General features: G+C 32.0%; 1 protein-coding gene across 6 annotated transcripts in view; it reads left to right on the top strand.

The window, feature by feature from the left end:
• The window catches only part of LOC113394185 (caskin-1), a 245,275-nt gene that overhangs the window by 131,793 nt on the left and 88,771 nt on the right, over positions 1 to 24,711 (top strand). For 3 of the 6 annotated variants that reach the window (XM_026631399.2, XM_026631398.2, XM_026631397.2), the window contains exon 2: positions 9,833 to 10,395. The exons of the other annotated variants lie outside the window; for them this stretch is intronic. In XM_026631399.2, the coding sequence (XP_026487184.1) occupies positions 9,861 to 10,395 (535 nt within the window). In that variant the 5' untranslated portion in view covers positions 9,833 to 9,860. The remainder of the gene's footprint in view (positions 1 to 9,832; positions 10,396 to 24,711) is intronic. 6 annotated transcript variants of the gene reach the window in all.

The raw sequence follows: 24,711 nt of genomic DNA, 5'->3' as shown, positions 1-24,711 counted from the left end.
CAATCTAATGTGAAACAGCTCTATAAATTAGTCGTTCTTTTACTAAATAACTTAAATCGAGTCTTTAAATGCTATGAGATATGTGTTTAAAAAATATGCATAGTGTTTAAAAAAGGAATGTAATTAAATTAATTATTCAAGATTATATTTTTATCTTGACTTAATACAACAAACATAACGTTCAACATCACGTATTTATGGAAGTAATTCGCAAAAGTTTGACCCACTTCATTCCGTGCGGCATTAGTCAAGGTTCCGATTTTCGTTAGCCGCCATATCTGGTCCAACTGACAGTCGGTGTAATCTCGACGCCATATAAGTCTACAATTAGCTGTCATACCCATTTTCTTTGTGCACGTCCTGACTGTTTAATTGTACGTCTGGCTTTGTTTTTGTTTCATTCGATAACTGACGCTATAACATGTGTTCAGTTCTTTGTATTGTTTCTTTTGACTGATTGGGGACCTGGGAATATGCGGACAGAGAATGGATGACTAATTACAAATATTTAGAAGTTCTTACACAATATTGTTTAGCTAATTCATTAAAATATTTTTATAATTAGTGCCATGCCTTTGTCTTGTTGTCGACTATTGTCAAGATAGTAATATTTATATCACAATTAAGAAAACGTGAGCCTCATTTTAAAGAACATCAGATACAAAATCTTTAACCATTTGTCAGCGCAGTAGCTATAAATCAAGCGAGTACTGCTTCATTTAAATGAGAAAAACATTTAAACAAAGTCACCGGTAGTCTTGAGTCGTAATATATCTCTCGGAGAGATAAAATATAAAATGCATTTCGCGGTCAAAAAGCACTTACGAGCGCTGAAGAGTTACAAGTGCGTGCATCATAAACTATATTTGCTTGAAGTGTTTAAATCTACCTCGGTTGGTTATAAATTATTGAAATTATCCAATTATATTATATTCTCTGTAAAGTGAACTGATTCCAGTATTCCAAGCCCCCACTCAATTACTTATATTTTTATGAAGTTCTTAAGTATGCCTGAGTCTAAGCTGATGTCTGAGTTCAATATAGTACAGTTATAAGTATAATAGACGTTGCATAATATAATTAATTATTGTCTCTAAATGAAACTCTTCAACCTCAGCTCATCAAATTATAACCAACTATAGCAGCTTCGGTGCATGAACACGATGTAGAACCAATCGATTCAGATTCAAAACAGTTCGAACTAATTTATGCTGCAGATAGTATCATCTAGTAAATCATTTACATCACAATTAAACGTTTGTGTTGGACCTTGTAATTTAATACTGTGACAAGATTTATCATTTGAATCTGGTTAACGAAGATTAAAAAAAAACACTCTTCCAGTTCAATGTGGCTTTAGTTATTATTTAAGTGAGGTAAGGTTCTAGGTCCATTGACTCTACATTCTATCGCTGATTATCACGCATGCTTTGTTTTGTTGCGTGTTAGTATTAATGATGTGGGTGCCAACGTAATTACAGGCATCATGGACATAATACGGCCTTACGGTTCGCCGCTCGTCAACACGCCTAGTGCTCCTATTTTGCAAATATTCATAATCAAAAGTAACCACTAACTATCAGTTGCCCCACCTGCTCGACTTTTGTAACCTACAGGCATGTAAAGTATATTAGTCCCAGCTGATATTAGACTATAGAATTTTTTCCTAAAACTGATTCATTTTTTTTTCATATTTTTTTTAATAATGATTATTATGGAACAGTTAAACCTATCAAGAATGTTTAAAATGCTCATTGCTTACTGGGAGGTCTCAACTAGTAGTAGATCTAGTTCTTAGCGAGATATAATTTAAACTTTTTTAACTCTAAAGAGATTAACGGGCCATGAATTACTTTTGGATATACTTAATCAATTAATTTTAATATGAATCGACATTAATCTGTTTTAAAGTCTTGAATATTAAGCGATTGGAAAGCATACAACGGGAACGTATTCTCGCCACACCTAAGAATAATATTGATAAACTTCCCATGTGGTTTGTTTGATTAGTGAAAGTTATATTATCTAAATTAGTTTGCCAATTGCCTGGGTAAATTTCATACGAGTTGAAATATAATAGCAATAATTACACGTGTTGAACGATTATTTCCGCTGTTTTCAATTTGAATATTCGAAAGCAAAAAACGGCTTCATTCATTATTATAATTTAAGGATTCCTTATTTGATATCTCCGTTCGGACATTTAACAATGTAAAACTCACTATTGGTATTTAACAAACATACGTATTCTCGAAGGAATTCGAAAATTGTATCACGTAATGTTCTTAGATTAATACGGAATTTAATTTTACCTTAACTCGTTCACAGAGGCCAGCTCTATTACCGTAATGAGTTAAAGTGGACTTGAGAGACATATAATTTATTCAAAATAAAAAAATCCGTAATTGCTACATATAACAAATAAAATTCATAAATAAAAACCGATCGATGGTTTCATCAAATATGTTATTAATAATTTACAAGCTATAATAAATTTTAACTATTGGAAATTTGATAGGAGCACAATAAAGCGGAGCCAGCAGTAGTTGACGGCCAATCCATCAAACATCTTAGTACTATGTGTACAGTTAACCTGCCTCCAATCCAATCAGACTTTTTGCTCGATGTCAACGCCCGCTCAATAACTAGACGAGTGAATAGAATCACTTCGTAGACATATACAATCGAAGCTAATAAAAAACATATTAATCCTCGCTGTTGCACAATCGAACCCTCGAGCGAATTTTTTTTGCATGAATCGTTTTTGCATGATACGCAATTATGGATAACGATTCTAATACATGTTCTAAATATTTAAAATTTCTATATTGATCATTGTCGGGCGCGTTTCGATAGTGAAATATAATAACTTTCTAATTCGATTCGTCGTGGGATTTCCTTCGTACATGGTACTCTCGTTACATTATCGACATCTGATTATCGGGACAATAATTATGGTCATGCTATGACGCGTCCGACGTTTAAATAATCGCAAATCATCTTCGATCGGCCCGCTGTGTTCTCGGAAATGCAAATCGATATGCTTAAATACTATACTGAAGGGTCTTTAGAGAATCGATGGTGTAATATTCTTGTTACCACCTCGGTTCGTCGCTCGCTAACGAGCCGCGCACGACGGCAACATGGACAGTGGGAGATTTACGGTTTTGTTGGCGAAAAAAATACGGTTCGTGAACACTAAAACTTTGTGGAATTTTAAAAGATCTTGTCTGACACGTATTGTTCAACTCCTTTAAACTTAAAAAAAGTTCCTTGAGAATAAGGGAATACTTAACTTTCTATCAAAGCCATCATGCTTTAGTCGCGACGGATTCCCGTTGAAATTAAAAAAAATAAAATAAAAAAGAACGAATTGGTATTTCATTAAAACAGATGTCCGATGGAGATAAATAAAGGCCCCATTGAAATTGCGCACTCGAAATGCAAACGAGTTGAGTGAAATTGGCAAAATTCTGGCAAACGACGCCGCACGGACGATACGGTAAAATTTTTCCTTTTCTCCAAATGGAATTGAAAATATTGTGGCATCAGACATGTATCGATATCTCAGAAGCGCAAAAAAGATCATTACTAATTGAAATCGTTTTAAGCTTGCATATTTGAGAGTAGGTACTATCAATAAACTAGCAGCTATCTAGGGTAGAAACTGAAATGGGTAATAATTTCTACTTGGATCATCGAAGAAATGTGAACTAAATATTACATTAACGTAACAAACTACAGTATCATAAAATCTATTATTTGGAGTCACCATTTTCTCACTTCGACTGTATCAACTTAGACTGAGCTCTTTTGTTTAAATGAATCGCTTGATGACTTCATATATTATTGCTGAATGATTTACGATTTTGTTGATGTGGCCTTTGTCGAGAACAAGACAAGCGCACTCCCTCCGAACCCTGAGGGTATTTAGGATTATCAGACCTCACTTTCACCTCTGATGAATAACTCGAGCCCCCATCCTTGTGACTTGCTATCGACCTTACAAAGCTTTTCTCTTTCATCGCTCTCTCCGCGTTGTTTACATGAAATTTCATTTTAAAACCCTCTCGTTAAAGTGTCAGTGTAATGGCGATCACGATGCTCGAGAATTTACTGCCTGTGTCGTCTCTCGGCAAATTCGATACTTCATTCCGGTCGGCATTTCTGTCGACAGATGAATTTGTGAATTATCAATTTAGCAATTACGTATCGATATATGTTATTACGGCTCCTTTGTTATTACATTGCCCGAGGTTGAATTGGATTTATTAATGAATTGAGTAGGCGCTTTCTCTGGGGTCAGACATTGTTAGGCGTATGGTCACGCTAATGGAGTGCCCGTAATTCAGCGTCATCACTGTGCGGATTTCTCTACTGATGGATAGCCTGCGCCAGTCCCCCTGTCTCGTTAGCGTTTGTAATCGATTCTTGGTTTTTGTCGTTATTTGATTACAGCTTGCGTTTAACATTATTGGCGCTCGCTGCTCGCGTCGCAATCTGTTAATCGAAAACAGCGATCGCGGATCGAGATTAACGACTCCCACTGTGGTTGGAAGAGATAGTTTTTATTGGTGCTGTCTATTAAATTAGTTAAGATTATGGATTTATGTTCTCATTTGATGTTGTCTTACATTTTGCCTGATAATAAAAACTATTAAACGTTTGCCGCCAATACTATTATTTATATTTACGTAAAACATATAAATTAACAATTTAAATATGACCAATACGTTGCGACATAATCTTTCTTGTTTATAATTGTGTATTGTTATAGATAAATGTCGGTAAATAAATGTCTTTGTTCCTTAGTCGTACTAACGGACACATTGATTCCAGCACGGCGTTTGACCCTAGGTCTTGAGATATATACGGCGGGCTGGTTGTGTTAACAGACGAGAAATACTGTTATTATTCATGTGTATGTCATTTGTTTGATTAATAGTTCAATTATATTTTAAGGAATAATACAAATATTTTATTGAATGCCATAGTGTTGTCGCTTTGTTTTTCTTTCACTTAACAACGGAGCGTTTTATCGATTCATGCGTACAGATAGTTTTATGGCCTGGAGAGTGGCATAGACTTTTTATCCCGGAAAAATGCATCACAGCGCATACACATACTATTTTATATGTTGCCAATGACTATTTTTCATAATTTGTTTTCTTTATTTGTTTTACATATAGTACAATGGTTATTTATTAATATATAATTTTTGATATAATATTACATTAAATATTTTATCTTAACATAAAGCAAACTTAACATAACAAAAGTCGCAGTTCAAACCAAATGTTCATGGAAATCGCATTGTCAATGGTTAAAGTTTACTCGTATGGAGTAGCGCGATGGAGGCGATAAACCTACCATATACGGACCACACACGCTCGCCTGCATCACGATGTTAAGGTTGAAACATATTATTAAAACGCACAGTAGCACAGTAAATACTTATGTGGCAAGTCCATGAAATAAATATATCTGATATAGATCAGTTAACCCTCAGATGCAAAGATTAGTATAATTAAAAATCATTTGTTGATGTTCACTCATTGCATGAAAATCATTGGATAGTTTGGAATTGTATAAAACTTAAACATATTTTTAATTTGATAACAAAAACAAAACAATATCAATTTTGTCATAAAATGACAGCCCGTGAATACTCTACTTATGGACAAAGACCTTTTTCCCTCTTAAACAGAAGATTTAAAGTTGTTCCATTGCTTGGCGACATATGTAGGTTACCTTCACTTCGAAAATGAATGTCATAGAATGTCTAAAAGAATTATAAACAAAAATTAAACACATGACACTTCAGCGATTACGGCTTCAAAAATCGATCTTCAAAGTTAAAATTGACTTGGCTCCTCCTTATTTTAATAAAGATTAATTAAATATTTGTTATTTTAAATATCATAGTTGTTGATCTGATCCGAATCCGATGACCTGCATGTTTTCTTTGAATATCATCATGATTCCTAAAGTCCAGTTTGAATGTGGCATCATGGCATGTTTCATAACATTTAATGTGCACCTCGACGTTTCTCAAGTAACGATTTGTTTCTAGCTTCGTTCTTTGATCTCTCGCTTCGTGTGGCAATACTTACCGTTCCCTTGCCGTGACCGTCTTGCAGAATATATCTTATATTTTTGCTGATTATTTAGATCGGCTTCCGTTCTCGTTAATTTTGATTTATAAAATATATGAAGGTTAGGTCTCTTCGGGAAATAATTTATCATTTGTTATATATTTTTATATAAAATATTAATTTACGAGTTGATGTGAAGAGTAAGACAAATGACAAATTTTATATCAATGGCGAGAAATTAAATTAAATAAATATTATTGTGATCATTTCTCACGTACACTCCTCTGTTATTAGTTTAATTATACGCCCTATAAACTAACATTTAAATTTGGAAATGTCCGTACTATAAAAGAATAATAACAAAGTTGTAAATTTAGTTTTCTTAATGTAATTATATAATTTATAAAAAACAGAAAACATAGAAATCCAACCTCTTTTCCTCAACATCGAAATGACACTTTATTTATCAGTTTCAAAAGGGCTCAAGCCGTCATTTCAATCAAAGTTAAAAGCGTTACCAAATTAGCTCAATGAGTTCTGAACATAACGCTTCCTGTTTCTTACTTAAACGACTCCAAACACGTCCTTCAAGACATTTGTTTAGTCTTGATTCGAATGCTCTTACGTAACTAATATTAGCTTCTTTCGAATTGTGTTCGTAGTTGAGTTATTTATTCTTTAATTTTAAATTAGGAATATTTAAATGTTTTAGTTCCTCAAAAACGATTCGATTCGGTTTTTAGAGGCGATTTTTAGTTAATTTACTAATCATAATTAGGTAACCTGCACACTCCAATATTAATAGCATTTGATAATTTTTCTGCACAATTTGAGATTCATTATTTGTTCTGATTTTATGTTTAATTAAAGCCAAGCCCCAATACAGTCTGAGTCACTCGAACCAGCTGTTTCCATGTATTATTTTATTGTTATTGTTAAACTTGGAACAATTTTATAACCATTAAATGGAAACATAAGTATATTAAAAATTGATATTATATCAATTTTAATTAAATATCAACTCTAACTTCCGAACTGATAAATACTTGATGAATTTTGATGTATACACAAATAGTATCAACACGCTAGGCCACCAAAAAAAAAAAAAAACAAATCAGCTCTAGATTAGCTCTTTTCTCTGGTATGTATTATGGCTAATAATATTTAAAAATAAGGTAATAATATGTTATAAATTAAATATTATTACGTTAGAATCAAATGGGTAGACCCTGAGGTTAGAGCGTTCAAATAAACAAGCTCTTCAACTTTGTACTATATATTATTAATCATTAAATGTTGCACCTACGACCAGCGTGCAAATCATTGAGTAATAATTCGTTACCTTTTTATAATCTATATATTTTTTATCGATTATTACGTATATTCAAATTTTACGTTCATATCTAATAGATGTGATAAGGTTATAATGTTTAATGTATTAAACTTTAAACTCATTACTAAGTGGCAAATTTATTTGAATTAGAAATAATAAAATTATACGGGAAATAGATTGCCTAAAATAGTCATGTTGGCGTCACGTTGCGTAGTTCAGTCATTTTACGATGTCATAAGTTGACACAGTTCGGCTCATATTGCACGAGGGTCTTCCTGGCTCGTAAACCATCTGTATAATACTATCGAGACACGCCAGTTACATACCACCACGCAATGTTGAATTGAAACTAGGGTTAATTGACCTCATCATAATGTTCTTTGTTTGTATATGAACTTTTTACATTACTTAAAGACTTTTTTGTTTGTTCAATTTAGAATAATGAATTCTAAAGTACAGATTTTAAATATCCCACTTCTAGGTTTTTGGTCTCTATAGGAGAAGATTTTGAAACAGAATACACCACGTTGACTAATCGCGAGTAAAGTCGGTCGATCCCACGATCTTCATTAGTTCTCTATTTGGTGCAGTTTAAATTTAGAACACCTTGCTAAATTTACGGGTAAATATCGATAATACTCTACTTACCAAATATATCTACGGTGTAATGTAAACTAGATTACATACCCAATGTTGGTAAATATATGGGTATTTTTGCTAATGTTAATTCCATTCCATGTTATAAAATAAAATATATGGGTTAAATTTTGTAACTTAATTAAATTTATTTATGAATAGTGATAATTGAGACTAATGAGTTCATAATTTCCATTACGTATTAAAGTAGACAAAATAAAATTTCAAAAATTTCAAATTTGGAATGTAATGACGCATACACTTTTTTCGCATGACCAAAGTGGCGTGTAGTTTATTTTTTATTGTGATGATATTCATATCTTCTAATACAAAACATATATATTTTGAGAAGGAAAATATATTCTATAATCTATGAGAATAAAACAGAAAAGCCTTTATCCACTCGACAATTTACCACTCAGGTTAGTTCAATCGTTTACCCTTTTCACTGAATTGTAGGTGACATATCGTCTTGTGTAAACTCGACTTTATCTGATAAACGGAGGGTTGACAGAAGTAGGTAAAACAATTGAACGAATTATTGTGATATCTTTGTTCTTTCCATTTCATAGAAATGATGACACGCCGATCGCTTTATATAACACTTGAAAGGAAATTAGCTACATTTCACTGTAGATTGATTATTATTACAAATATTTTGTGATAAAGTAAATTGTATTATTGATATAATTGTAAAAAAATTTCTTGTTGTTTTTTAAGGTTAAAATTATTGTAATCTAAAACGAAATCAATCATATTACTATAAGATTTAAACAGGATTCGTCCACTTCTTTTTCTTTACGAAAGTTATTAAGGAATTATAAGTACGTAAAACACTAATTACTCGACCTCTTTATGAAATATGAATTGGTGCTTCTCTGAATAAGGATGTACGCCACGATCTAGAACAGGTCAAATCCGTTTTTAACGACCCAGGCAGGAAGCCCTAATTCTATAATTGTTTGGAAAACATAGTTTAGTCGGTAAGAGGTTTATGGGTGCGGTTTGTTATCGTTTCTAATTTAGCATACTATTCTTGACATTAAGATTCCAACAGTGAGATAGACAAGCATTCAATGAACGCAATTTCACGATATTATTTTCAATAGTACTAAGAATAGATATAAAAGCAATTAGTTCTTATAATTGACAGCAATCACGATTTATTAATGTAACCTAATATTTAAAATGAAAATATAATAGAAGATAAATTATTCGAACGAATTTATGATATTTCAGCAAGTTAGATAAACTTTACCGCTGAACTAATTTAATTTGTGCATTATTCTTAATATTGCTCAAAGAGTCAGCTATAATAGTAGATCTATTTTTAGAAATATAAATGGATTTCTCATTGATTCCATCGTAAACCATACCGAAGACTTAAACCTAATCGTCGTTTAGGTTATGAGAATCAAATTTTATTATGTTGTTTCCACAGAAGTTGGACAAGTCACGATATTATAATGTTGAACGACCGACCCACACGCAAATTTAACACTAAGTAAACGTAATGGTTGCGACCCCCCAAAGATACTGCTCAATGTCAGCTACCTGTTCAAGGTGGTCTAATTTTGTAACGAATAAATTATATATGGGTATATTCAAATCAACCGCATATGATTATAGTGATGTACCAATTTAAATACAAACATTACTTGAAGTTTAAGCATAAAGACAAAGCCATGAATCGTCGATGCAAGCCAAGATTTTCAGAAGTCTGCTGGTCTGTGGATTTAAATGCTAAATATTAGCATTTCTTTATCAGGTTACCAGTAAGGACAAAAGAAACTAAAATGACGATCGACAGAGCCGGCCGTCCGCCTGCGCCACGTCGGACCTCAACATACAGAAGCTATGATGAACTCGGTATTATAGATAGAGGAAGACCTCTTAGATACAGGCATGGTGGTGTCGAAGATTTATCAGGAATTGAACAAACCCGAATCCCCAGATCCTATAATCCACACGACTTAGATGATATAACAGTTATTAGCTCAGAGGAAATACCTAAACCGAAAAGGAAAACTATCGAAGGTTTGGCGAATGGATTTAGGAGAACATTCTCTGTAAGAAGCAGAAGGGAACCGGAAGGTATTCCGTTAGATACGTACAGTGTCACCTGCGAAGAAAATTTCGCGACTGTTAGGGGTGCCCCCTTTGGTCGACGTAGGTCATTATCGAGGGATAGAGGGTCGTCGTTGCTGGGTAGAAGTTCTTCGGAAGGTGACGTAAGGATACCCCTCCCACGCGCACCGCCCGCCAACCATACTCCTAGACTACATCGCTGTCTGCGGGCCCTCGGAGGGAGTTGGAAGAACCTTCTATTACGTGAGTCCTCGAGACATGTAGCTTCAGCTTTTTTCATTAACTAAACATTGAGCTAAAATTTTTACGATTGTAGGGCTTAAATTAACCCCTCAATTAACCGTGTCTAAAAACGTAACGTATGTGTAAACATCACTGTTAACCTTTAAATCCGGTTACACGTCTCGCTTTTCTTTTATTTAAAAGGCAGTTAACCGTTGACCGCGGCGCGGCTGAGATAATTAATAGTGAGACGGGTCCAAATGATACGGCGTAGCTTAGATAGTTTAATTCTGTGATTAAACGCAAAGCCGAATCGGATTAAACGGTTTTATTTTATGTAAATATAATGTTTTAACTTTAATGGTAACTGTGAATTGGTAAATTAAGCCGCGTACCATGTAATTACTTAATTATATTAATAATTTCATAAATGTTGCGATAATATAGCAATTATATTAAACTAGCGCTCCAATAAAGTCAGTTTTCATTTTAAGTTGTGTCATTTTTCTCGTCAAATAGTTAAATTCTTATTATAATTCTTATTCTAATACATATAATAAAATTGAAGTGTCTGTTTGTAATATTAAAATAACCGCTTTTTAATAAATGCATTTTTATGTATATACGGTACATATACCAAAATAACATCTTTTTCAATTTTTGTCTGTCTGTCTGTTTGTTCCGGCTAATCTCTGGAACGGCTAAACCGATTTTAATGGGACTTTCACTGGCAGATAGCTGATGTAATAAGGAGTAGCTTAGGCTACAACAATAACTTTTTTGTTAAACTCAAACGCGAACGAAGTCGCGGGCATAGCTCGTTTTTAAATATAAATGTTTACAATAATAAATCTTTTGTTTCGTTTTTTCAGTTCGATGATTAAATGATCAATTTAGTGATATTGTAGATTTCTGTAAATTATTTGTAGTGCGTTCGTGTTTCTAATTTATTATGATAAAGGTTTAGTCATCGTATATATTCGATATGGTATCATATCTTCATAGTGTTATTGACAATTATTTGCTTCTATTTCGTTGTATTTATGTTCTTAAGTAAAGAATACACGAAGGTATTCATTTATACACATTTACACATAATATTTACAATAACTAACGCAGAGTTGGTAAAATTTTCTTGTATGCGTAATTATGTTTTAGTTTGTCTAATGAAACTAATATTACTTTTGTTTAATTTAATAAAATTTCAAAAGATTACTTTTCGAGTCCAGGTATTTAATACTAATAACTAAATAGAACTTAATAAGAAACATTTTTACATACTTCTACATGCAGCTATGTGCTGCTTGATAGTACCTAAGTGTTATTGCTATCGCCGTTAAATCATGGTTCTGTAAAAAATTCGCATTACACTGGCTTACCTTTGCAAACGAAACAACAAATTTTGCAGTTAAATAACCGATGAGTGGTTTGAAATTCACAAAGCACAGTACAAACATTGCACAAAGCCGTGTCACCAGTTTTGACTGATTATTTGTACATTATTCAAACTCATCCTAGCGAAATGTACTACATATGTATATCTGTTTTGTTATATATTGTGCTATGGAACAAGATAATGAAACGAAAATAATTATTAAAAAAAAAAGATACCAAAACATAATTCAAAGAATTATTCTCCATCAAATTCAGATCTATATTTATATCGTAATATCTCCAATGACGCGACATGTTTTACGTGACATTCATACTTATGACATTGTTTTGTGAAATATATTCCCAATAAACCTTGTTGACAAACGCAGCGCCGTCCATTACGCAGTCCAAGCACAAAAATTCATTAAACGTTTACATATTCGGCAGGGTGACGGGCGACATGTGAGGTTTATCTGCGTCGTGTTTAACCCTGTATTGCGAGTGGTCTCATTTAGGAAATTGCCTTTTTAATTTTCCGTCACACTGGGCTCACAGCCTTCAGAACAATGGCGGGGTTCAAATGGAAGTCGTCGCCTGTTCTAGTTCCGTTGATAGTAGTTAAAGCGTGTATACAAAGGCAGCAGTCAGGAACGTGGAGGGAAGGAGTGATGTATCGGGATGAAAGGAGCATTTTTGTAATATTGAACAAACAGTGGGACATAGATAGAGCACCTACTAGGTATTACTTGGTAGTACTAGGCTTAAAATTGTTCTAAATACTGTCCTGGGTTACTTAATTTGGAGTCAAAAGTTTGTCGTTGTTGATTTTTTTTACAGATAAAGTTTTTTTTTATATTTTTGATTAACATTAATAAAATAATTGCTTATATTTATTATTATTATATAAATAATTGATTATGTCTGGGATAGACATGCTAAAACAATTAAGTCTATTCCGATAAAAAAAATATTTATAAATAAATCGTCATTTTTATTGAAAGAAAATGCCCCGAATTTCGCTAAGAGACCACAGACAAAGAATAAACCTAATAATATTCCTATAAAAAATTCAAAGCAATTTTACTTACTTTCAAGTTATATTAAATTAAGCCTAATTGAATATCCGACCCACAATGTCATTTCTAGTAAATCGCTTTGTGTAGTGGAAACGATACCTCTAATATAAGAGGGGACGAGCCGTTGTCAGCATTTATTCAGCTCTCATCGCCGACAGCGTGATGACAGTTGATTCTCTTAGAGAAATTGCTTTCGCTAAGTGATCACATACATTAATTTATCATACTATTTGATTAAACATTTGGTTGGAGAAGTTTTATTTATTTGTCAGATTTCACACAGACATTATTTTGCTCCTTCTACCAGAAGAAGAGTGAGACAGCTGTCGAGTTATCGGCTGGTATTTCTTCTTTAGAAACTTCTTCGTAACAAACTTAAGCCACTTTTTTTTTAGTCTATCATATCTCCACAGATAGGTTTTTAATTTTGAATAAGTTTATTTTCGATGTGTCTGTATTATTTTGATTCAATTGGTTTAGGTTAATAATATAATTTGATCTTTAAGTCTTTTAAGTTAGACAAGTATAAGGAATGGTGTTTCTTTCCTTAGTGATTTTTAAGCTACAGGAATTTCAAACAGCGTATATGGAAATGTATCTACCTTTCGCTCAGGAAAAGAAATATTTTTAAAACAATTATTCGCAACGCGTCATTCCCTTTTTCGACGTAACCCTTTTTCTAAGATCTCTAAATTCGTGTGCTATGTTTATCGGGGGTCGTTCCGTCCGACTCACGTAGGAACGGGTTATCTGGCTGGGGTCACGTACAACCCATGTCGGACTCGGTATCGCCAGCAAGGCTGCGGGACAAGTCGTTAGGCAAATAGATAAAATATGATAACTTGCTAAAATTACCTAAATTCCGTAATACTGCAAAAACTTGTTTTTAATACGTAAATCTCGAAGAAAAAATGACTGTTTAACTCATTATCCGAATAGCTTCTGGACACTCCCATTCTATAAAACATTTATTATTAAACTTATTGTAAAACTACAAACAATAGAAATGAAATTGTAGAATGGTTGGCCGTTGGTTACAAGACAAGCGAACCTTTGTTTAACGCTAAATTAAACGTCATTAAACTAACCGCAAGTAATCGTTTCGCATTTTTTTCGCAGAATTCATGTTAATTTTTTTTTAGTTAGCAATAATTTCAAGATTTTTTAACGTAATATTGGTTCGTTTTTCTTTTTTGGCTTTAGATTATGTACTTGGTGAAAAATATCTTCAGATAATTTTATCATTAAAATCATCTTCTATACATATAAAATTGGAGTGTCTGGTTGTAATATTAAAATCACCGCTTTTTACTAAATGCATATGTATACATGATACGTATACCAAAATAACATATTTTTCAGTTTTTGTTTCTGTGTGCTTGTTCCGGCTAATGCCCGGAACGGCTGGACCGATTTTGACGGGACTTTCACTGGCATATACCTGATGTAATGAGGAGTAACTTAGGCTACAACAATAATTTTTTTGTTGAATTAAAACGCGCACGAAGTCGCAGGCACAGCTAGTTTTAATATAAAATTGTCCTCAATATATATTTTCATTATCAATACAAAAACTAGTTATACATGTTACATAAATCATTCATCATATCCAAATGAACATACATTATTAAATAATGCAGTCAAATAAAATGTACCGGAGCTAAATTACCGATTTTTCATCTTCAACCTAAATGTAACATAAAGATTATTAGGTCAGTTCGGTCGCCTAGAGTGGCGCTGTTAGGTTTCACTCGCCACAAATAGGCTCGTAATACTCGACATAAGCACTACACTCCATCCCATCTCGCAGAATAGGGTTTCTAGCTTGATCTAGCTATTACAGTTCGTACGTTTGAAATTGTAAAGGAAATGGTTAGAGTAGATTAAGTCCTTTATCAACGTTTTCACTGCAAATATCTTTCCAGTTCCTATTAGTAATATAGTATAGTATTTGATAAAGTGTACTCTGAAATGTTTTTGTATTCGTGTTTGTAAAAACTTTATGTATTCTCTATCGTAAATTCTTCGTAGTACTTAAAAAGATCTAAGTGAATTTCTTAGTGCTCCATGGAAATGGTGTAAATCTTAACGGTTCAACTTTTCGTCAAACGTAGATTTTGAGACGTTTGAGAACATTACTTTTTCTCGTCGAACAGAACCGAATCCCAAGAACGTGATTACTTTTGTTTTAATTATTTTAATTCTAAATCAGTAGCTCCAAACGGCTGGTGTTGTTCTCGGTGGGAATGCAAATATTATATGAATGAAATATTTACATAATCTCATAGAGATCGTTCACGACAAAAGCCGTCAAATCTGCTACCAAATTAATTCAGCACAATAACAATTAACGTGACACAATAGCGCTTGTCCCATCTTCGTGAATCTCAGAAATATCTTTATCCTTAATGCCATATTAAGGCCAGGATGATTTTAATCTGTGGTAGATGTTTTGTTTGCTTTGTCAAGACATCGGAGTACACGTCCCTATGAAATAAGACTTGAAAACAAAGGAATTGATCAGTAAGGGAAGTCGATCTAATGTTTGCTTAGACTTGGATCGTATATGTACAAATATGTATATTGCTTATTTCTATTATTAAGTTACTGTTATTATTGGACTTGAAAGGCTCACGTGAATGTTAAAAATGAACTCTACCCAAGATATCACTAAAATAAATGAGAAATAGAAGTTTCCTTTGGTAGCAAGCAATCATGGTACGAGACGTCATTATGTCATTGGATACAGCTAAGACGGCATAATAATATGATGGCAATGATAGAAAATAGTACTAATCTTTTAAAAAGATCGCTTTTCTAGATGAAGCTGTAACAAATATGACACCTACATGATTATCCTAATAACATCAATTTTATAATATAATACGAGCGATTACTAGACTCGGAAAACTTCAATTACGCGTAATTTGCCTTAACGTATGTAATAGCTGTAAATCAAGAGCTCGTTAGTGTAATACACCTGGATTTAGTTGATGGTTGAGGAATGTCGTGGGTTTCAAAAGTATATTTTTTTTTAAAGCATCTCGTCTTTGCACAGTATTTTTAGATTATTAAAAAAATATAACTTTTTTAATCGACTAGGCAAGTGCTATTAAATTTTTAGTAATAAGCCATTTAAATTATTTATAAATATCACAAAGCCGGCGTAACAAATTCGTTATTCGTCACCCAAAAATTAAACTGACCACGAATTTCGGCAAAAAGTTGACAATGATTTAATAAAAGTCAAACAGCTTTTGTCGCCCTAAAAAAATCCTTTTGTGATTTAGACTTCGGGACAAAGCATCCGCATAAACATTTATAAAAAGTTAAGCATTCCGCTTTTTTCTCTTAGATTCCCTTTCCATTTAGGGATGGATGTACCCACTGATTTGCATCAAATAGCTGTTGTAGTAATATGCAGAAATTATAAAGCGTATAAGATTTTAATAGCGAATTGTTTTGCTGCATAAGGAAAGGATACGCAATTACGCTTTAACGTTAGTAATATTTGTTGTGACTTTGATTTGATTTAAGCTATTGTTTAAGCCGAATTTATTCGTATGCCTTTGAATGCAGTAGTAATAGTTAAATTGATTTTACTCTTATGAATACCAACGACTGCGCCGCTGTTTCGTTTCCGTGATTACTGATTTTGTTTTTGTTTGTTTTTAATTTAATTTATTTTATGTCATTACGAAATCGCTTGAGATAACTTGTCAAAAGTATAAAGTTTTTTACTGATCAACTTCTGTCAACTGGATCTCGTGAACATAAATAAAAAACATGAAATGACAAAATGTCATTTTCCTTGTTCAAATCTTGTAACTGATTTTTTTTGTTTAATAAAATATCCTAGTAAACGATATAGCTGTTGAAGAATTTGCTTGAAAAAATGTTCTGCGGGTAATGATCCTACATCAATAGATCAAATTTTCTATAGTCGCCTGAATCCATTGTAATCGCACACGTGTGTCGCAAAACTTCGACTAATTCCCTGCAACTGTTGAACGTTGGCGTTAAACCATTTTAAACTTTATCACGAATTGCGGAGAGTCTGTTTGGAATTAAAGTATTTTTGCAGTGTTAAATGTTCTGTGTGATAAATGGATATAAAAATGAAGACTTTTTTTATTAAGATCGCAAGAACTGTAGCGAAAGTATAATGTATAAAATATAATAACCTATATGTATTCAATTAAATAAGAAAAAATACTATATAGCTTACGGCTTTATTAAACAAATAAAATATATTTATAATTTCGAATAATTTCGCAAACAAATCACTTCAAACCAATAATTAATTGTTGTCTTACTAAAACATCTCAGTTATACCGAAAACTTATTTAATAACGTGAAATCTCCGTAGTGTACTAATGTTATACCATTTTCATAAAATAAACCTTATGACTTCGAATTACAAAACAAATTTCCGAAGCAAGTTTATAGATCGTTTATCCAAGGGCACATTTGCAGACCGAGGGTAGACACAAAGGCTCAGGACGCAGGGTGGAACAATGACGGGTATTGAAAGTTCTGTAAAGGGCACATGGTACCTTTAAATAATGGCCAGAAGAATTCGACCTGATGTGCCTCAGTTATTTAGGGAGACATTTTTTGGCAAATGACCTAGGTCGAGGACAAAAAACTCGCGATTGAAATGTGTAGCTTATGCAATCCTAAGAGTAAGTTCAGAAGTATTCAAGAAAATCTTCTGCAAGACGTCGTGATTATGATAAATCTTATCTTACATTTTTTATTTTAATTGAATTTAGATATTCTATTGCTGTAGACTGTAGTTAGTTAAGATTATTTTAATATGTGTATTAGAAAAGCATAGTTTTAATTTTATTTTCGTAGAAAGATTTTAATACTAGTTTTTTATTTCAAAACTAAAAGATGAACAATTCAAAAATGTATTATTTTCTTTTATAACCATGTAACTAAACATAGTTCTTCTGTAATGTTGATCCAGCGGTCACGACTAACCCAAACAAGTGTCATTATAAGTTGCTAAGCTCGTATCATTATTTCTACGCTTCGTCATTAAGACCGTTTCTGTTTCTATCTAATGAGTATTCATTATTTTGTTTCAGGTAAGTGGAATAGCTTCAATGACGACAGATATAAGATCTAAGTTACTAAGTATCCTCTTATATTTTGTAATTATATTGAAATCAATTATATTATAGACATTTCTACAGGATATTAGTTGACACTTAACTTTTTTAAGATTATGTAGTAATACAGGAAGCCCATAAATGTTAACTAGTTCTATTGGTTGTGTACCTTTTACAATAGTATTCAGATGTTCAAGTAGTGTAAAATTTATAAATTTATTATTTTTATTTAATTAAATTTACGAATCATTAATATTTTTTAAGATTATAGAAACAGAGCCCATTTTAAAAATATGATGAAGATCATCAACATTTTCACAATATGATTTATTTAGTTTGCCATATTTAAATATAAACTGTTTATGAATAGAAGCAAAGATAAATGCAGTCAGTCGTTCATTAATTTTAATATTTCTTAGATACATATCTCGTAATCTCAATCTCAAACTACTTCGTTACTAACTTATTAAATGTCTCGACCTCCCTCACGTCCTTCGGAAGGTACGTAAAGGCTCCGGTCTTCTTATCTTTACAAATATCAGTCTGATAATAATCATCAACCCCCTTACCATAATTAGTTCCTTTATTAAATCCTTTATTTAATGTTTTACCGGTTTTTGTTGAATTACTAACAGTATTCAAAACGGGATATTTACCATGTTTTTTATTTTTATTTGGTGGAGCTCGATATTTCGACATTATCTACGAATGTCTTGTTCACGAGACATTCGTAGATAATAAAAAATAAAAAATATCGAGCTCCACCAAATAAAAATAAAAAACATGGTAAATATCCCGTTTTAAATACTGTTAGTAATAAAAATAACCATGCTAATTTAAAATCTTTTGTTGAATGACTTTCAAACATCGGATTTAAGCAAAATTCTTCAGTTAAAAAATTATGTAAAAAATATAATTCAGTAAATTAATCAGAATTCCCTCTTAGAGTTTTCTATTATATCATCATATCGCTTTTATAAAAATCTTTATTAGTAATTAAATTATGTTAGAATTTCCTTAATTATCAAAGATAATAATAATAAAAAAAATAAAAAATACATAAGTAGGTATAGCATCAGAATATAGAAAATATGATCTCTTTCGCCTTTCTCTATATTATATTTATGGAAAGTATTTACAGCGTTTCCCTTCAAGCCTGAAGATAATGTTCTCGATAGCGACGCCATCACCAACTGTTTGCTTTGACGAGATTAGATACGTCATTCTAACATATCTGGTTCATAGCTGAATCGTTGAGTCTAACGACCTGTGTATCTTAAACGTGTCTGAGGAAACTGTTATTGACAATGTCTCGAAAAAAATATTTAGGGTATTTTATGTTACATTTAGATTTATTTTAATATAATTTTAAACAAAGTAAAGAGAAATGAACTGCAAGAGGCATTATCTCTTACTAGCTAGATTTTTTCCAGACCTAAACTTTGTATATTTGTAAACAAAGATTGGGTAGGTGTTACTATTTATAATTTTGAACAATGAGATAAAGCAAGTAAGAATATGTTAGTACCAAATAATAAATTAATTTTGAGATCATTATTAAAGATTCTTATATGTACATATATATTATACTAATTGGTGCCTTCGCTCGCTGTAGTTGTCGGCAGGTGTTAGGCAAAAAAAAAAAAATTGCCTAACAACAAATTTCATCTTTTTGGATTCAGTGGTTTGGCCATTAGAGAACAATAGACACTTTCGCAATCATAATTTTAACTATAGTTTGTTAATCAGCTTTGGTTTATTGAAATAATTAACTTTTCAGATTTACTCTAATTTCGCTTTTAGTAAAATATAATTTGTTCGCATTGTGGATGAAACTTGTTCGAATAATGCTCATCGAAAAACTTCTCGTAAGAACCCCCGTATCAACTTACGAATACTACTAATGCTCGGTAATCCCTACAAATCTCTTAATAAAAAAAACACTGCTCCATTCGGTAACCAATTAATAATAAATATAAAAATATCGTAAGAGGATTCCCCAAATATGTTATTGTGCTTTGAATTACATCTTCAATAAATTATTAATTATTGCAGGTAAGGAATTGTTATTGCTATGTTGCTATTGTTATATATACTTTTTCGACAAATATTCATCATTCATTAATTCATTCGTTCAATTACCAGTATATCATTTATAAATACAGAAGTCTGCTGATAATTTATCGTTGCAATATATACTAAAGTTAACTGTGATATTAGATTTACCCTACTTTTTTAGGGCTATTGTTGACTCGAAGTCTGTATTCGCAAACCTTCGAAGTACGACCATTATTTATGATATTTCTAATAAGATTTATGTAATTATATCAACATCTTCAATAAAAAGATACTTATTATTAAGCTATAAATATTTTATTCTAAACATAATTTTTTTAAGAATTCTTATTTACATAAGTAAAAACGATTTTTATATCACTGTTTGTCCTCATTATAAAACACGGCTTGAACTATCGAGATGAAATGCAATGTGTGAAATAAAACATACGTCACGATCCTGGCACTTAAAATTCCCGCTCAAAGCAACAAAACGATGACCCAGTATGACCTAATATTATGAATATATGCGATAATAGCTGTGACTGTTTGTTCGTAAGTTCATCACGACTGAACCACTGAAACGATCGTAATTAAATTTGACTTGAAGGTAGGAAGGACCTGGATAAGGACAGAGAGCTATAAATTACAGGATTTACGGAATAAATAAATTTGACGTGTATGGAGCAGCGGGAAACAGCTCCTCCATAATTTTATATTTCATTCGCATTTTATTTCCACGATATATGATGATGCTGTTATAAATAACGTAGTCTGTAAACTGAATTCCTTTTAAGATTTAAGTAGACGTACGTAACTTTAAGGCGCTTATCTTTGGATTGTTTTTATCAAGCGTCATAAATTTCGAGTGCATTTTATTGGTGTGTCCGTATTATGATGTCAAAAAAACATAAAATGCAGCAATATTTATAAAAAATCAAATCAAAATAACGAAACAGGATTTAAAAAAAGTATTCGTTTAAAAGAAAAAAGAACTGATGTATAAGAAATAAAACAACACGATGTTGTTTGTTTCTTTTTTATTTTTTTATCAAAGACTTTTGTCAAATATTTTCTAGGTGTTCATAATTATTTGTAAAAATTTATATCATTCAGAGATCTTAATATTATTACTGCGGATATATAATAAATTGTCTATCAGATATCATCCTTTTACAATTGAACTATTTATTATCATTTTAAAGTCATTCATTTTTATGGGACATAAATTTTCCATATCGGTACATATTCCACCACTCGTGAACATAAAAATGATTTAAAATAGAAATTTAACCGATAAGCTAACCGTACCGGTAAGTTTCTTATTTGTTTTCTGGTGCGATTTAATCTAATATTTAGCATCAGCATTATATTTTTAAATACCAAAAAAAATATTTTCGTTTCCTTGTCGAAGTAATTACGCTGGAATTTTTAATTTTGTACATATACACAGCATACAATGACAGGTCCATATAATTTAAACAAAAATTTAACGTACAACGAATTTTACTTAAAAACATGAACGGCCTCACTTTTAATGTTGTTTAGCGATGTTTAGTTAAACACCGTTTTCTCTTTCTGACATCGATGATTTGACATTGGAAAGGAGAAGACAGCAATGTTTAACTAGTCAACGCCTTTATGAGTAAAGCTGGTAATGTATAAATGTATGATTATTCAAGCAAATAAAGCCGAGCTATGTTTTCTTATGAAAATAAATAACGTTTAAAAAACAAGTATGCAACTCATCCGCGACAACAAACACAATTTGACTTTCACATACACATTTTTCTAAAATCAAATCGGTAAATATTGATAAAAGGCAAAGCCGATCAACTTGGCAGATGTCGTAGAACGCACCCTCGTATATAATTTAATGTAGGGGGAAACACAAAAGCTATCGATTCTTTTGTGCCCCTGGGAAATCGCCTCTTCATCACGCTTCTTGCGCGATTACCGCAAAACAGAGTTCAATGTGAAGAACATTCAAGGTGAATCTGGATGAGATCAATCGTCAATCGATACTTGGTACTTGTTGATACTCTCGGAAGAGACAATGAAACTAATTGAGATCCGACGGTTGAAGATCAGAAATCTATTCCGCGACTATACTAAGTATAATAAGAAGGTCAATGATCTATAGAAATGATTTCACGAATTAATAATTACTAAATGAACAAAGCAATAAGTAAGATGATGTATGAATAAATATTTTCGTAACCCTGGCTATACAATTCGTTTGAAGATTAATGGTTTCCATTGGATTCATCACGTTTCCTGCTACCATATCTTTTTGTATCATAATTCTATTTCAACGGCGACCCGACTCTGATTTCCGAATTGACGTTTATAATTAATGGTTTTAGGGTAATCTCCTAATGTTTCCGAATTGTTGACGAAAATCTATTTCATGGTCGAAATGAACATCTTGCTTTTAATTAAATCCCTGCCTCGTTTAGGGGTATTTTATTTCAATTAAGCTTTCAGAGGCTTCTAATGAAATTGTTTATCGTAAATTCGTATTTTTTTTTATAAGTGAAAGGAATTTGAAATATTTTATTTATATCAGAATTCAATCGGCAAGTTTTCTATATCATATTCGGCAAGAAATAATCAAACGAACCTTAATTTTTCATTCAGATCATTTGGGTCTTCAAATCCCTCGAGTTTACTTTTACTTAACGAAACCTTATTCAAAATAAACAGCTTGGTGTAAACGAGGGACGTGCCCAAAATTTTGAGCGCCTCAATATCACTGTATTATTTCGACTGGTAATAACAAAACGCGGTCAGGGGTTTTTCATTTTGTTTCATCATTCAAGCAACTGTAAATGAGAGCGACTGCTTTCAATTGAAATATTAAAGCTGTCGCATTTTTGGAATATAAAGAAATTTAATTAAAAGTTACCAACTTAAGATGAAGTTTTCCAAAAGAAATATCTTAAGATGAAATCAGTTTTTCTGTTAAACTTAATCAAGAATTTGTCTTTGAAATTTGAACGAAGACTAAGAAACATCTTGATGCTTAAATCTATTCATTACAAATAAAATTTAAGATGAATAGACTGCAAGCCTTAACGAAACGACGCACAAAGATATTCCGAAGTTTTTTTTTATTTCCTGCCATAAGTGTATTGAATTTCACTCCCACACAATTTCAAATGAAATGAATATTTTATTCACTGCAAAAAGATTTGTGATATCAAGATATTTAACTCCATTATATATGTGAAAATATTTTCTAAAGGCACCTTTTATACTGATTTTTGACAATAGCCGAACTTCAATATACGCCAGTACTCCGTTACCCATTTTAACGTTACAAAATATTTAGCGTTATATTTATTATTATTATAATATTTTTATTAACATCCACCTTTTCTGAGTGATATTTGTATTGCATAGGGATAAAGTCTCGAAATAAAGAAGAGACTGGTGAAATCAAGTAATTGAATTAGCCAAGTATCTTTCTAATATCTAGTTTTTTCTAGTGTACGCTACGTTCATTTCGAATTTAAATTCAAATAATTGCATCTTCCGTACGAATGTTACACACACTGCACTTCTCCTAAAGGTTTGGACTGATTTCGATGAAATTGATTATGTGTATTTGAGTGGGGTCCCTGGTTAAAATTGGACCCAGTAGATGGCGCTTCGATCAGGACGTAAATAAAATTCTTATTCCTCCCGGATGAAGCCGCAATCTAATATATATTAAACAGTTATTATTATTATTTTCGTCTTCTTCGCATTTTTGTATAAGCAGCGTATAAACCGCGCTGCAGAGTAAGATTAAATTAAGAAAATACCCTAACCCTCGGTTTAAATGAACCTCTCTTCAAGTAAAGGCCTAAGTCCAGCGATGAAATTTACCCGCTGTTACTTTTCACCTTTTAAAATGACTAAAGTTTTAGTCCGATTTTTCTAATTGATTAAACGGATAATTAGACATTAGATATAGATTTGAACATAGCCTGAAATATTTTAAGAACATTGATAACTTAATAACTCAGAATATTATCGCCTTTACATAAATCTTTCTAGTTGGCAACTATAAATCAGATTTTATAGTTAATAATGTTATTATATGGCGCAGGCGTAACAGGTTACCGGGCAACATTTGTTTTGGTCAAAATGAGGTAGTGGATTTGTGTGACACTTGTACTTTATGTATTTTATGATACAATATTGTAAGATTCATGCATTTCGTTATTGACACTTTACTTGGTTTCACAAATGTTTATAGCGTGTTTAAAGCTATTTGGTTGTGATCTTTCTTTAAATTACAGTCTGATATTTTACAGCGTCTGTTAATTATTGTTATGGTTGTATCGATCTAGTGGTTAGCTTGTAAGGATACAATTGAAGAGATCCGAGATTAAGAAAATAAAAAACATAGGGTTTTACTGTCAATGACTATACAGTAACTTGCCACAAGTTAAAAAACTAACTGATACTCTCTCTTGTGTTTGGAAAAGGACGTAAAGCCGTTAATTTTGCACCTGATCTCTCGTTGGTCGTGTCGTATTCCTTTAGGGAAGGAAAGGACGGGAAGGAACTGAAAAGAAGGGATACAGAGTGTGTACTATGAGATGATTCACATGGATGGATAGTTTGACTTAAATATTTGAATATTTTGATAATTCAATAAAACTATTCGCCTAGTCAATTTAATTTGTAATTGCTGTGAATAGAGCTTACAGCTCAAGAAA

The sequence above is a fragment of the Vanessa tameamea genome, chromosome 9, assembly GCF_037043105.1.
Source record: "Vanessa tameamea isolate UH-Manoa-2023 chromosome 9, ilVanTame1 primary haplotype, whole genome shotgun sequence".
NCBI lineage: Eukaryota > Metazoa > Arthropoda > Insecta > Lepidoptera > Nymphalidae > Vanessa > Vanessa tameamea.
The sequence above is the reverse complement of the archived record's forward strand: the minus strand, read 5'-3'. Positions and strand labels throughout refer to the sequence as shown.